At 42.3% G+C, this 16,319-nt stretch overlaps 1 protein-coding gene across 1 annotated transcript in view; it reads left to right on the top strand.

Moving 5' to 3' along the window:
• The window catches only part of DDX6 (DEAD-box helicase 6), a 75,565-nt gene extending 59,557 nt beyond the window's left edge, over positions 1 to 16,008 (top strand). The window contains exons 11-14 of the mRNA XM_077456852.1: positions 6,548 to 6,611; positions 7,659 to 7,760; positions 11,239 to 11,419; positions 12,456 to 16,008. Of these exons, the coding sequence (XP_077312978.1) occupies positions 6,548 to 6,611; positions 7,659 to 7,760; positions 11,239 to 11,411 (339 nt within the window). The 3' untranslated portion in view covers positions 11,412 to 11,419; positions 12,456 to 16,008. The remainder of the gene's footprint in view (positions 1 to 6,547; positions 6,612 to 7,658; positions 7,761 to 11,238; positions 11,420 to 12,455) is intronic.
• The last annotated feature ends 311 nt before the right edge of the window (positions 16,009 to 16,319 follow it).

Here is a 16,319-nt window from a genome sequence, read left to right as displayed (position 1 = left end):
GAGGAATTGCAGACCAATCTAGGCAAAGCTCGCAGCCATCTGGAGGCGTTGGGTTGGATTTTGAACCTCCAAAAGTCGTCCCTAAACCCATCTCAGGAGATTCGGTTTTTAGGGTTTCTAATAAATTCGGTGGAGCAAAAAATCTTCCTTCCCTTAGACAAAAGGACAGGATTTCCGGTGCAGTGTCTTTATTACAGACCAGCCAAAATCTGACAGTAAGACAGGTTATGTCAGCTTTGGGAGTTCTGACTTCAGCAATGCCAGCAGTCCAGTGGGCAAGAATGCATTTCAGGTGTCTGCAGGCTTTCCTTCTAAAATCTTGGGATCACACAGTGGCATCCCTAGAGGCAGAGGTGAGAATGTCAACCCAGGTAAAAAGGTCCCTATGGTGGTGGAAAAGACAGGAGGTCTTATCGGAAGGGTTAGTCTGGGCTTTTCCAGTCGGGAAAAGACTAACAACCGACGCCAGTTCCTGGGGGTGGGGAGCCCATCTAGGAACACGTTTCACTCAGGGGTCCTGGGCCAAAGAGGAGACAATAAGGTCCTCAAACTGGAGGGAACTCAAGGCGATTGCCTTAGCTCTGGAGTTGTTTGTTCAGGAACTGCAGTCCCATCACGTCCAGGTCCTAACAGACAATGCCACGGCAGTGGCTTATTTAAACAGACAGGGGGGTACAAGAAGCAGGTCGCTTCAGGTACTGGCCATGGAGATTCTTCGGTGGGCGGAAAAACATTTGTTATCCCTATCAGCAGTCCACCTAAAAGGGGATCTAAACAGGGTAGCGGACTTCCTAAGCAGAAACGCTATTCGGGAAGCAGAATGGTCTCTAAACCCGGAGGTATTCACAATGATTGCCGGAAAATGGGGTTTACCAGAAGTAGACCTGTTCGCCTCAAGGGTGAACGCCCAGTTTCCCCAGTTCTTTTCCCTGGACAGTCGCGATGGCTCGCTGGGCACAGATGCGCTAGCTTATCCATGGGAATTTCGTCTTTGCTATCCTTTCCCCCCATTTCAGTTAATCCCGTTAATTTTAAGAAAAATTCAGAGGGAGAAGGTACCAGTTATTCTAATCACGCCCTTTTGGCCAAAAAGGGCTTGGTTTTCGACAGTTCTAGGTCTGGCAATCAAGCCTTGTTGGCATCTGCCCCTCAGACACGATCTGTTGTTGCAGGGCCCAGTGAACCATCCAGGAGTGGCCAGCCTGGCTCTCACGGCCTGGTTTCTGAAAGGCAGCTCCTTAGGAGCAAGGGGTTTTCCAACCGTTTGATCTCGACCCTTTTAGCAAGTAGGAAAAGGGTTACGAGGGCCATTTATTCTAAGGTCTGGAAGCGTTATAAAACTTGGTGTTTGTCAGCCGCCCAGGTGCCAGGGAGCCTTGTCTCCATCTTGGAGTTTTTACAGGATGGAGCAGACAAGGGACTGGCAGTTAGTACCCTGAAGGTGCAGGTAGCAGCCCTGACGGTGTTCTTAGAAAAATCTGTGGCCTCAGATCCGCTGGTGATCAGGTTCTTTAGAGCTCTTAAAAGATCTAGGCCAGCTCCTGTTAAGGTTTTTCCTAGATGGGATTTGTCGGTAGTCCTACAGTCTCTAACAAAAGGGCCTTTTGAGCCTCTTGTGGAGGCTTCCCTTAGGTTTCTCACATTAAAAACTGTGTTTCTGATTGCCATTGTCACGCAGGATCAGTGAGCTAAATGCTCTGTCAATTAAAGAACCATATCTTTCCATTTTTCCTGACAGAGTTATTCTTAGAACAGATGCAAAATTCTTACCGAAGGTAGCTTCAGTGCAGAACCGTATACAGGACATAGTACTGCCAACGTTTTGTGTTAACCCCAAAGGAAATAAGGAGACTTCTTTCCATACTTTGGACGTCAGAAGGACTCTGCTGAGTTATTTAGAAAGGACGGAGTCCTTCAGACGTTCAGATTCACTGTTTGTACTTTTCTCAGGAAGAAAAAAGGGTTTTCAGGCTTCTAAAGTTACTTTAGCTAGATGGCTGAAATTAGCTATCTCGGAGGCATATTCCCAGGCAGGGTTATCTCCTCCAGCGGAAATTTGTGCACACTCAACCAGGGCTCTGGCGTCTACGTGGGCAGAGAGCGCTGGTGCCACCCCTGAGCAGATCTGCAAGGCGGCGACGTGGTCGAGTTTTCACACATTTGTGAAACCTTATAGACTGGACCTCACTTCTGCCAGCGATCAGGCGTTTGGCAGAAAGGTCCTGCAAGCTGTTGTCCCGCCCTAAGGGGTAAGTCTCTGTTATCCTCTCAGGTGCTGTCCTGAAAGACGCCTTGGGAAAGACCAAGTTAGACTTACCGGTAACTTGTTTTCCAGAAGTCTTTCAGGACAGCAAGCATCCCGCCCTATGGTATTATATTATGCTACGCTGTGACTAACGTATGTGTTTATGTGTTCCAGCCGGGGCCGGAGGTTCTCTTCTACAACTGATGTGTGGTAGGGAGGCGCCTCCCTTTAAAGTCTGGAGGAAGAAGGTGTTTCCTAACGAGGAGGGTGGAGTCGCTATCTCAGGTGCTGTCCTGAAAGACTTCTGGAAAACAAGTTACCGGTAAGTCTAACTTGGTCTTTTTTTTTTTTCTGTCAGCGCGAGGAGAAAAAAAGATCACTGAGCTTTTGTTTACATCATGTGATCAACTGTCATTGGCTGACAGCTGATCAAATGGTAAGGGGCCAGGACCAGCCCCTTATATTGGTGATCACCTGAGTTTCGGTGACTCTGTGATCAGTGCACTCCCTGTGTGCCCTGTAGGGCATGCACAGGGGACGCAGTCATGATGGCCTCCCAGGAATTCACATCCGCACTGTGGCCGTCATTCGGCCAAAGCACGGATGTCGGGTGGTTAAAACCAGGGAGAGAAACTAGCATTTTAGGATTGGCAAGCACTTCCCCAATTTTATTTTTATTTTTTTAACACACCACTTATAAGCAATCAACTATGTAGAGATACTTTTTTAAATGGTGTGCTGCAAGGTTTTTTTAGGTCACATTGTAGAGTGCAGCAGGGCCAAAAGTAAAATTGTGGCAATGTATTAAATGCTGGCAAATTGTAATGCATTGCTATAACAATGCAGAGCTAAGGAAGTCACTTTTTTAAAGCAGTAGTAGTCATATTTAACTTTTTACCTAAAGGTAAGGCTTATCTTTAGATAAAAATATCTCCTAAAACCTTTACGGTTTAGGAGATATTCCCCTCGCAATGAGCTGCTGACTTGCGCATGCGCTCAGTGGATTCTCTGCTGAAAGTCTGACAGACGCTGCACCTTGCCGGAAAGTCTCCTGCGCACATGCACGGTAGTGACATCGTTGCTCCTGCTGCTCACAGCGCCGGACCTGTGATACCCAGGAAAACTCGGAGGGAAAATGTCAGCTCCTTTGGCGTGGATCGGGTGAGATACTGATACCAGCGCCTCGTTCTAAGGTATTTCATAATGAGCTAGTATGCAGTGCATACTAGCTCATTATGCCTTTTCCCTTTCAGGTGTAGAAAGTCAGTGGGTTTACTACCTCTTTAACACTTGGCACCTGTGTAGGCATTCATGAGCATTTTGAAACAAGCGTGTGGTTTTTAGCTCACTTCTATCGGCAGTAATTAAAATTCTGCTTAAAGCAATTGTCCCAGCAGTGTTTACAATGCCTGGCTATTGAATGTTGGAACTGTATGCTGTTGATAGGTTCTAAGCTTAAAGTGGATGTTAACCCCATTCATGAAATCTGACCTGGGCATATATCTGTAGTGTTTACTCATCATACACTATGTGGCTGAGGAGATCTCTGCTGCGCTAATGTATTCCAACGGGGGGGAAATGCCACTGTCATGCACGATTCAGCTCTACTTGCATAGCCACACCGCACATTTACAAACGAATGACCTACAGGTCTTGTTTTCCACCACAGTAGAAGGCGTGTAGTTTTCAATGGACTGTGAGGGTGCTGTTGCGCATCTCTAATCTATTCACTCTTCCTGCAGCTCTGAACCTGACGGCACAGAGCTGTCTGTTGCAAGAGCATGCAGGAGCTTCAGATTGCACCTGCAATCCACTGATTGCAGGTGTCTTGTACTGCAGACACTGGAGAAAAAATTCACTTATTTCTTTCATTGATGGACACAGCATCTTCATCTTGACCCTAATGTTATATCGCCCCTTTAGGAGAGGACTAGGCAGAGTGTTAAAAACAGACACTTGCATAATACCGCCCAGGGGCGGTCCTACTGGCTTCAACCCCTCATACTGCATCTAGCAGTGGACTTTTTTTCTGCCTAGTATTGAACGACCAGTGTCTGTGGACTGGTTTCATCAGGCTACAAGAGTTTCTTGTTCCGCCAAGCTGATTTTTTTTTTTTTTTCCCCTTCATCTTCTTCCGGCTCGTCGGGAGGCCTTGTTTGGGTCAGCGCAGGACCTGCTGCTGTGCGGGTTGATGGTACCTGTACCGCAGCCGGAAAGGTTTCAGGGATTCTACTCCAAACTGTAGTCCCAAAGAAGGTAAGGCTATGTCCAGTCCAGGACATCAAGGCCTTCAACAGCTTTGTGAAGGTACAAAGGTTCAGAATGGGATCAGTTTGGTCAGTGGTTGCTGCACTCTATCAGGGTGATTTTCTGGCATCCCTGGACATCAAGGACATACTTGCATGTCCCCATATGCTTCAAGCATCAGAGGTTTCTGAGGTTTGTGGTCGGACGAGTGCTAAAAATTTGTAGCTCTCCCTTTTTGGACAAGGTGCTAGCCCCAAATTGGGCTTTGCTAAGGCAGCGGGGGATTGCAATCGTGGGTTACCTGGATGGCCTCCTTCTGAGAGCAGCTTCCGCCTCAGAATTAAGGGAGGATATGGCAATCGCTAGGCAAACTCTTCAGGAATTTGGTTGGGTGCTGAACCTACCTGGTGGGTTGGGATGTACAGTCAGCCCAGGGTCCCAATGTGCTGGAACTTCAGACAGTCAGGCGGCAACTCTCCACATGGTCATAGAGGCTGCAGTGGCATCCGGTCAGGATCCATTCAGACGCCACAGTTTTGGCGTTTGTCAACCATCGAGGAACAAGGAGCTTGGCTGCAGCACGAAAACTGGCAAGCAGACTACTAAGTCAGATGCTGCGCCAAGGGGAATGGTCGCTACATCCAGATGTATTTCGGCTCCTTTGTCTAAGTTGGGGCACGCCAGATGTGGATCTCCTGGCTTCTTGACTCAATCGGAAGGTACAGAGGTTTGTGGCCATGGCAGATGCGTTGGTGGCTCCATGGGGGCATGATCGGCTGGTTTATGCTTTTCCCCCACTCCAACTTCTACCACGTCTGCTTCAGAGTGGCGGCCGAGGGGATTCCGGTAATTGGCCCAGATTGGCCTTGGTGTCCGTGGTACGCCGACATAGTACGAATGGTGGCAGATGTTCCTTGGTGACTGCCGGTGCGAGAGGACCATCGGTCGCAAGGTCCAATACTTCATGCTGCTTTACAGTCACTGGCTTTAACGACATGGCTGTTAAAAGCCAGGTGCTAAGGGACCGAGGTCTGTCAGATTCGGTAATATCCTCTGAGGGCATGGAAGTCATCTTATCGTACGTGGAAGGCCTGCATCTCCGTGTGAGGAGATGGGGTGGCTTCTGCGCACGTACTGTTTCCAGGATCCTGCTGTTTTTTTGCAGCGAGGAATGGATCATAAACTTGCCTTAAGCACCATCAAGAGGCAGATATCTGCTTTTGGCTGTGTTTTTTTTTTTTTTTTTTTTTTGTCAGCGACCCTTGGCGACTCATTATGTATGTTCAGGGGGTTGATGTGAGTGCATCTTCAGATGCTTGCTTCGGCTGGAAGGTTTGCAGGCAGCTGTTTAAGGTTGCAACTCCTCTGAGGAGCTCTGGTGGTTTTGGGTGGAGTTATTTTCTTGCTGTTCCCACCCCTCGTTTCTTTGACACTGCTTGGGGATGTCCCTAAGGTCAAGATGAAGATGCTGTGTCCATCAATGAATGAAAGAAAATAGGATTTTTGTACTCCGTAAAATCCTTTTCTCTGAAGTTCGATGGACACAGCACTCACCCCTCCTATTTGTACTGCTTTTGATTAACTGAGCTGTGTGATTCAGTGTGAGGGGTTATAGCCAGTAGGACCGCCCGCCAAGTGTTGCTGTTTTAACACTTTCTGCCTGGTCCTCTCCTAAAGGGGCGATATAACCCTAAGGTCAAGATGAAGATGCTGTGTCCGAGCTTCAGAGGAGGATTTTACAGTGAGTACAAAAATCGTTTTTTTTTTTTTTTTTTTTTTGAAGCAAGTGGTTTTTGTTTGGGTTTTTTGTGACCGTAGCCTTAATGTTTCCATCAATGAAGGTTATAAGAGTTGCTAAAATAGACTCCCAATTACCTTGTAAATCATCTGTCTCTAAAGTTTGATTTACAATGTCTGATCTTCCTTCAAGTCAAATTTTGCAAATGGCTTACAAAAGTTGTTGCTCGCTAAATACATTTTGAACAAGCATAAACAAGTGTAAATTTATTTTTGTTCTGAGAAATGCAATATAACTTTTGTAATTGTCTTTTTAGGAGCACAGGAATAGAGTTTTCCACGATTTCAGAAATGGCTTATGCCGAAACCTTGTTTGCACTGGTAAGATTTAAAAAAATCTATTGTGATCCTTTATGTAATAAAGGTCTTGATGTGTTAACACCTGGCTTATGGATTTTGTTAGCACGAAAAGCTAGATAACGCTGGCCTAGATCTTGCTGGCCTGCCTTCAGGTCTTGAACACAACCTGATTTTCTGAAACGTAGAGGTCAACTCCATATTTCTGTCCACTTTGCACCTTGATGCCCATATTTAGTGTATTATGAAGGACTGGTCAGTCTGCCGTCTACCGCCTACCTCTTCCCTACGCAAACTTCGGGGAGTGGGGGGTTAGAGCGCCTTTGTTGGAGCAATTTCCCTGTCAATTTGAAATTTATGTGGCTGCTCTTGTCAACCACATCATTCATTCTCAGGAAGTGGTGAATGACAAACGAGTCCTCTGCCAGCAGAGGGACTATTTCAATGGAACACTGCATTTGTGGTCCTTACACTTCTTCTGGCCCTGTAACTGAAGTTTCATACCTCCTGTACAGACAAGCAGTTGCAGGAACCTGCGCACTTACAGATTGTGGTGCAATGCTTTCCAGGCTCAGACATAAATAACACTTTAATGTATGGGTGCTTCCCGCCCCAAAAACAGGTTTAGTCTTTGAAGTAACTTTTCCCCAGTAAAGAACTCCACAGCACCCCAATGCTTGAATCCTTGCACTAAACCTTTTAAAGAACCTGTAAAAAGCCACATGTAGGCTGGTTGCCATTGCTCATTATTCCTGATCATGCCAGACTGATGCTTTAACTTCAGCATTTCAGTATGAATGACCACAGACAAGAATAAATGCTTAATTCCGACCATTTGCATGTTTTTTTTTTGGTTGGGGACTCATACTATTGCCAAAAAGGCACAGTTTGCACCTTCAGGAAGCGTGCAAAAGCAGCCCACAAAGGCAACATTTCCTATAGAGAACGGCTGCACTGTTTTACCCTTTTTGCATTTCTATCTTGAAGTGAGCATGGTTTTCTAATTTTACTGTGATTGGTCTTCCCGAAAATAAGTAATGTAACCAAATCCACTTTATATTTTTTTTAAAGATTTGTTTACCCGTGGTATTGATATTCAAGCTGTGAATGTGGTGATAAACTTTGACTTTCCAAAGTTGGCGGAGACCTATCTACATCGCATAGGCAGATCAGGTAAGAATTTTCATGTGAATTGTCTTGGAACAAGTTCTGAAGTTTTTCTTGCCTGCAGTGACTTCCAAAAACAGAATGCACATAGGACAGGTTTACAATGCCTTAAAGTATTCATACCCTTTGAAATGTTCCACATTTTGTCATGTTCCAACCAAAATGGTAAATAGACCAACACAAAAGTGGCTCATAATTGTGAAGTGGAAGCAACTTTTATGGTGTTCAATTTTTTATTTTTTTTTACAAATTTGAAAAGTGTGGTGTGCAATTGTATTCAGCCCCCCTGAGTCAATACTTTGTAGAACCACCTTTCGCTGCATTTACAGCTGCAAGTCCTTTTGGGGATGTCTCTACCAGCTTTGCACTTCTAGAGTGACATTTTTGCCAATTCTTTGCAAAATAGCTCAAGCGCTGCCAGATTGGATGGAGAGCGTCTGAACATCGGGTCTTTCCTAGGAAACAATGATGGTATAATGTACCTTGACTGCATTGCAGGCAGTAAACAATGGGTGACTGGCTCTAAACACTCCAACAGGTAAACGTACCAATGTGGGGAATCTATCCACTGGAAAGGTCCGCTATACTCCCAATGGGGTCAGATCAAAATTTTAGATCATAGGAAATTAAGAAAAAAGCCTCCTCATCCAGGTTAAAAAGGTATTTTTGGTTTATTAAATATATACAATCATGCTGGATAAAGTGATCACATAAATATATGGTGTTGTAGCAAAAGCACAATGAGCTAACAATGCTAGCTCATTGTGCTTTCAATACCACGCCATGTATTTTTATGTGATTACTTTATACATCCATCATGATTGTATATTTTTATTCAATTTTTAATAAACCAAAAATACCTTTTTCACCTGGATTCATGCACTGTGGAGGCTTTTTTTTTTTTTCCTCTATGATCTAAAATTTTGATCTGACGCCGTTGGGAGTATAGCGGACCTTTCCAGTTGATCAATTCCCCACATTGGTGTGTTTACCTGTTGGAGTGTTTGGAGCCAGTCACCCATAGTTTACTGCCTGCAATGCAGTCTCAAGGTACATCATTATACAATCGTGGTTTCCTAGGAAAGACCCGCTGGATTGGATGGTATAAATGCTCCTTTGACTCACCACTACATTGCGTGTGCCTACCATTTGTGGTAAACGTACCCAATCTTGCCATTTATACACGGTTGCAAATGGTGTATGGAGTAATCTATCTATCTTTCTTTACTACCAACTTTGAAGAAACATCACTCCTATTTTCTATTCAAAGGACATTATAGATTATTCAAGAGGGGATCTTTTCATCTTTGTTTTTTTTATAAACTATTTTGGTCTGAAGAATTTTCTCACTTGGTTACATTATAGTATACTGTATATTGATGTGCTTTGTTTTATTTATTTTTTAATTGGCCTGCATAACGCATCCCTGGGGGCTGTTCCAGAGATTTTTCATAGAAGCACTTGTATGTTGCACAGTTGATACAATTTCTGTTTGCACATTTGTATGCTGTTGGTTTTTTGTTGAATCAACAGCCATTGGTTTCATTTTTTTGGGGAGTTCGCATTTTCCTTTTCAAGTGCTGCATTTTTTTCATTTATTACACAGTTCACTACATTGTTGATGCTAGCTGCTGACCTATTCCACCATATTTACTAGTAGCACAACTTTTTTACACATTGGTTTTCTTTCAACAATGGCTTTTTTTTTCTTGCCACTCTTCCATAAACAGATTTGCACCACTAAGACCCCTTTCTCACTGGGGCTGTTTTCAAGTGCTTTAGCGCTGGAAATTGCCTCTAAGCGCCTGAAAACTGCCTCCCATTTGTTAAAGTATGACTTTCCACACTGGGGAGGTGTGCTTGCAGGGTGTTCCGAAAAGTCCTGCAAGCAGCATATTAGGGGCGGTTTGGTAGAGCTGTCTTTAACTCTCTAAAAATGCCCTGCCTATTTGACTAAACGGGCAGTGCGTCAGAAGCCCGTGAAAGCAATTCGGAAGCGTTGCAACACAGGAGTTTTTAACTCCTTCTTTGTGGTTAAAATTGCTGCGTAAACGGCAATAAACAAGCAGTGTTTTAGCGCCAACGCGTCCCCAGTGTGAAAGGGGTCTAATTGTCCTGTGGACAGATTCTCCCACCTGAGCTGTGGATCTCTGCAGCTCCTCCTGAGTTACCATGGGCCTCTTGGCTGCTTCTCTGATTAACTATCTTCTTGCCCGGCCTGTCAGTTTAGATGGACGGCCATGTCTTGGTAGGTTTGCAGTTGTGCCATACACTTTCTATTTTTGGACGATGGCATGAACAGTGCTTCGTGAGATGTTCAAAGCTTGGGATATTTTTATAACCTAGCCCTGCTTTAAACTTCTCCAATTGTATCCCTGACCTGTCTGGTGTTCCTTGGCCTTCATGATGCTATTTGTTCACTAAGGTTCTCCCAACAAACCTCCTGAGGGCTTCACAGAACAGCTGATTTTATACTGAGATTAAATCACACATAGGTGGACTCTACTAATTAACTTTTGAAGGTTATTTGATACCTCTAACTAAAATCTAGTGGAATGAAGTAAAGGGGGCTGAATACAAATGCACACCACTTTTCAGATATTTCATTGTAAAACATTTAATTTTCCTTCCACTTCACAATTATAGTCCAACACAAAGTGACATATCACATAAATGTATTTTTAGTGGGATTTTAAGTTTTTGGTTGTAATATGACAAAGTGGAAAATTTCAAGGAGTATGAATACTTTTTCAAGGCACTGTATTGAACTCCAGCCAAAGTATTCTAGTTTTGGATATAATGGGACGTTGAAATCTGTATCAGGTTTTCGTTCATATCTGTATCTGCTTGTCAGATTCATCCCCCATTATTGCTGATCACAATCACTGAGCTCAAATTCAGCTCACACAAAGATAGCTGCAAATGTAGAACTGTGGAGGAATTGGTATTGGGGCCAGTTCACACCATAAAATGCAATCCAGATGCTCTGCATGTGCATTTTTTATGCAGTCCAGTGCATCCCCTTTTTTTTCTTAACCTTTTAAATAAGAACTTGTTCCAGTGTGTTTTTTTTATGCATTTTACAGCATTCCAATGCAGCTTATGTTTCTAAGCTGTTAGAAACTGAAAATTACTTCAAAAACGAAAGACCAGTTTTAAAGGTCATAGCAAAGAACGTGGCTGGGGAGGCCAGATTTGGCTGTGTGTTTTTAGAAGTGTAGTAAAGAGTACGCAGGTGCTTTTGGATAATACTTAAGATTCACTTAATCTGACTGGACACCTGGATTGGGGAGCATTCATATGTCCTAGTTTTATAAGTTCTTGGCCTGCCTTTTTTAAAATGTTTCTTCATAACATCTTTTAATAAAGTATAATTTTGTCTGACAAATATTTGGATATTTCCTCCATTTTATAATCTTGAAGAGAGTACCGGGTTCAATTTCAAAGACAAGTTTTTTTGTTTTTTTACGTTTTTGTTTACTAGGTCGTTTTGGCCACCTTGGGCTTGCCATCAACCTGATCACCTACGATGACAGATTTAACCTTAAAAGTATTGAAGAGCAGTTGGGAACAGAGATCAAGCCCATACCCAGCAGTATCGACAAAAGCCTCTATGTGGCAGAGTATCACAGCGAGTCTGGAGAGGAAAAACGTTAAATCTGCAAGTCAGTGCTTATGTTTGTGGCTTATTTTGTATTAAACTCTGTGCAAGATTTTTATTGTATGCCAACTTTGTTGGGGTCACTTTGCTCTTTTTAACAAAAGGTTGCAGTCCACTTGTTAGGATGCAGGTTTCCATTGAAATCAGTGGAGGCTCTTGCAAAGTTGTGTAAAGTAAAAGAACCACAATGCATTCCTGTTCAGTTCACACGCGCTTCAATGTGGTTGGACTCCATTTTGAATGGGTCCAAATCGCATTGCAACAAGGGTGCAGGCACCTTTTTTTTTTTAACCACCCTGCATCCGGACCACATGGTGGTTTTGTACAATACTGCATTTTGATAACTTTGACTCCTGCAGCATGTCGCAAGGGCAGTGTCGGTTGCATGTGTAGTAGGAAACGAGCACGGATCAAGGCATTTCCAGAACAGCAGAAGTGTGCACCTAGCCCAAGGGAGTAGGGTTTTGAGATTTAAAGCTGCTCATTTTTAAAAGGATTACTTTGTACAGCTTATATTATCCTTTACGATTTAAGAAGTCATGTCTGTAGCAAAGTCCATGATTGTCTAGAAATGGATAAGAATGACGTTCCACCCCCGAAATACTGTACAAGCTGGCGACTGCGGATTACATTTACTTTAAAGTATGCACTTAGTTCTGCACTCCTGTGACACCCAGATTCAGCTGACAATGGGCTAAAGCCTGCTGTCAGCTGATGTCTCTGAGCCTGTCCAGTCTCTGCAGGGACCCCTGACAATGTTAACTAGATTGTCTTGAAGCTGGCTCAGCCTCTGTGTGCCACTGAGCAAGATGTCCCAATTGCCTCCACAGCCTGGCGCTCCAGTGAGCAGAGAACTGGTTAGTCACCACTCTGGTCAGCGAAGACCAAGAAATTTGCAGTAGTGAACACTCGCTTCTTGGTCTTGGCGCTGCTGCAGCCATGTAGGTTAGCATAAATATTTTTTTTCAATCGTGCACATCCTTTAAATGTAATCAATGTGGCTTGCTTAACAGTTTTTTTTATTTATTTTTTTATTTTAGGCATGGTCTGGCCCCGAGAAGATGAGGATCCCAACATGCATAATTTTCTTGATGAGGGCTTCTTCCCCCTTTCATGGCTTTATTTCCTCCTGCCTTCTAGAACACTTACCAGCAGTTTTGAGCCTATAATTTTTTGGTTTACCCCTCCTCAGACATTTTTAATTAATGATCCCATTGTTTGCACTGTGTGCTCATAAGATTAATGTAGTTGCACTTATTTGTTTTCTCATTCTGTTCCGTTGGGAGAGGAAGTGCATAATGGAAAAACCTTCTGGCCACTTTTCTGCTTGAGGACCCTTGCACTATTATATGCTTATAATGGTTTTTGTTTTCACCTGGGTCAGCAATGCAATACTTGGTTTAGGAAGTCCCTTCAGTTGGAAAGTTGCATACAGTTGAAAACTGGCTTGTCATTATTCCTGTACATTTTCTTGTGGCAGTTTAGAGTTCATGTTTTAACGATATTCCATAAGCAAACTATTTTACTTGTGCAAAGTGCCTTATGTATAAGACCTTTCATGCAGCCCTTATAAGACAGACACAATCTTAATTTCTTTGAATTTTTTTTTTCTCTTAACCCTATGTGGAATTTGCAAATCATGAACTACTTAGCTGTAAAACTGTTCATGCATACTTTCATCTGAAAAATCAAAAGCTTGCTTCAGGGGTCCCAATGATTTGTAAATATGTACACCTGTAATTACACAAGCAAAAGAGCCTAAGTCAGAAAACAATTTAGGGGGTAAAAACATTTTTCAATCCTCTCCACCTTTATTGCAGTTGCTGTTTGATTTTTGTTCTTATTTTGAACACTAAATGTGTAATTTTTATTAACCTGCAAGCAACATTTGTGTTCAGATATAATACAAATCCATACCCCTCTCCTTAAAGATGTCCATTGCATGAGGGTAAAATTCTGTTGGATTTGATGTGTATACTTTGTACAAAACTGTAAATATATATATACATTTTTTTTATGGGGGAGGTATAAATTTTAGTTTTGTCTTTGATGGTTTACTGAAGGTTTCTTTGTGAATTAAGACCATCTAAATTCTAGAGTGAAGTAGGAGATCATTGGAACTTCAGCTGGTTTGATCGACATATCCCATGAAGCACTGTAAAGACTGACAGTCACAGGCATGTCTCCAGAGGCAGAGACATTAAGGGATTTGTAGCTTCACCACAACTGGAGTTCTGAGAGTTGCCTACCTGTTTTAGAGGTTAATTCTTGCAACATTTTATAGAAATTGCTGATGGAATGTTAAGTTTCCTAAGTTGCATAACTTTTTTGGGTTATCTGGAAATGGGCATTTCCTCTCCAATTCTCAAAATGGATTGGTTTTGCTCCATCCTTCAAATTCGGAAGTATTACCCAATGAAATGTTTTTTTTTTTGTTTTCTAAGTATCAGGAGTAACCATCACTGAAGTTTTTGCCCCTTCCCACTCCACCTGGATTGTGCAGCCATAATATGTCCCAATTTACTTTAAGGTTAATGCTAGAATTTGTTCTACAATTCAATTTAGTATTGCACATCCAGGTGCCCCTTGGAAGCACAGGAATTGGCAACTGCTGTGTATTCATATTTACAAAAACAGGTTGTAAGCAGAAATATTTGGCAAAAAGTCATTAATGGGGATAGTTTAACTTGAGACTTGCAGTTCTGCTACTGAAATCTTTCCTGTGCGTTTATTTCATTTATTGGGATCATGGTGCAATAAATGACTTCCTTTGCCCAGTTATTCTGTTGAAGCTGCACCTGTCATCGTGCAGTGTTTTACTGCAACTTCAAGTGGCAGTAGTGCTGGTGCTAAAGCTATGATCCACCCATGAATCTTTTCCCCACCACTAAATTTTCAAACCTTCTATATACAGGAGGTTTTGTGCTCGGTTTCTATATTGCACAAGGAGTTTACACACTGAGCACCCTAGGAATATTATGGCAGCAATTTTCAAGTTGCCTCTGCTAAGGTGCTGTCTAGGTATTCTATATTGAGGAACATAATTGAAGGCAAAGAAAAAGATGCTCTACAATAACGTTTTTATCCCTCTTCATATACAATTCAATACATGAAATTGGTTCTTAAGTTGCAGTCTTCCAAAGATTGACAGGTTGTTTTGTATACAAATGAGCATTACTTTAAGTTTTAGTAATGACTGCAATGGATGTCTGGCAGCAAATAAAGTTAGTCTAAGAGCTGCTAGTGGAGCTTTTAAAAAGACTCTAAAGGAGCTTCACTTGTACCCTTAAATTTTGGAAAATGGCTTCTCCATTCTAAACATAATTGACGAGGAAATATTTTTCATTTTATTTTTTTTTTATTTTTTTTTCCAGAATGAGATGGGAGCATCTTTCTCTTTGCCCAACCTTTTTACTAAACTGGCTTCACAGAACAGTATGGTAAAAGCAGCTTTGTTCAGTTAAATAACTCTGTTCTAGATGGATTATGCATCTCATTCTGGCTTTTTTTTTTTGGGGGGGGGGGGGGGGGGTGGTAAGGTCTGAAGAGCAGTTCATCATATTGGGATACATTTCAGAAGTGGTGACCCACTTGGTGTATTTTTGTTTGAAATCTGCTTTCTAAGATAAGTGAACGAAACTATATGCAGGATTACGGATTTTTTTTATTTATTGAAGAGAATCTCCTACTTTAGTGATGGGAGCCTTTTCCTTAAGGTTGGTTCTGGATAAGTTATTGAAATGTTTCCCAATATGTCTGCTAGATATGGGCCAAAGGGTATGAAATTGTTGCCCTTAATGGGGTGGGTGGGTGGGCGGGTGGTAATAACCACTTGTCTGTCAGTAGATGACTGCAGTAGAGCTGTTATCTGCTGGTAGGCAATTGGGCAAACATACCCTGATCTTAAGACAGGCCTGTGGGGCTATAACAAATGTTTTCCCCTGTCCATACTGTTTTAATATAAATATAACCATAAAAGTGCTGAAATACTGTTGTGAAAACTGGTGCGCTGGGCTTTATCTGATGTTGGCCATATGACCAAATGCTGACCTCTTGGTTTTATAATCTCTAGCCAGCCAGTGACTGGATTGTCATTGGACTCGGTTGTGCTCCCCTTCCACAGAGAATGTGACTGACATCAGATAGTTTCAATCACCAGGTTTTGTAGGCAGTGTCAGCTTTTAATTGGTTTATGTATTAAAAGGGCAGGATGGCCAGGTTGGATCAAGAATTGTTACTTTGGTATATAGGTCTGCTTTCACCTTTTTTAATTGTTGCCTTTTCTAATCAGGACCACAACAATAAAAGGTAAAATGCCATTTTCTAATGTTCCTGCATAGATGGCTTAGTTGCAGCCACCAAAGATTGCAAAGTTTAAGTGAGTACCAGAGCAATGGTGGTGCAGTTAAGCTGTTGGAATTTGACTGAATATAAATTTCAAGAAAATGGCCTAGTGGGAACTTTTTTTTTTTTTTTTTTTTTTTTCTTTCTCAATTTGTAGTTGGTGGTTATTACCAGTAAGTATGGGAGATAAATGGTAAAATCTTGATGTTTTGATTTATTTTTTTGTTAATAAATTCCCACTGCAGACTGTGTTTGTGTATTCTTCACGGCTACTGCTAAAAATGTTATTTTACGAGTTGAAGTAATATGCGTTGCTATTGCATTCTTAAAGCCATTCACACTTTTGTAGTGCAAAGCACATTGTTAAAGTGGTAAACTTGTACCTACAGGCAAGTTTATAAAATCTTGCTTGTAGGTACAGTGAATGTCAGCTTGCATGGTTTAGGAGATAGTCACCTTTGGGTCCAGCTGATGTCACTTGGCATTCACTGCATAAGGATTGTTCCCTGTTTTCCGAGTGCTGTGCCATGACATTGCCTCTTGTATGCAGGCACAGAACT

Source organism: Lithobates pipiens, unplaced genomic scaffold (genome assembly GCF_037356315.1).
Source record: "Lithobates pipiens isolate NorthernLeopardFrog02 unplaced genomic scaffold, aLitPip1_a1.2 Scaffold_27, whole genome shotgun sequence".
Taxonomy (NCBI): domain Eukaryota; kingdom Metazoa; phylum Chordata; class Amphibia; order Anura; family Ranidae; genus Lithobates; species Lithobates pipiens.
This window is presented reverse-complemented; position numbering and strand designations above follow the sequence as displayed.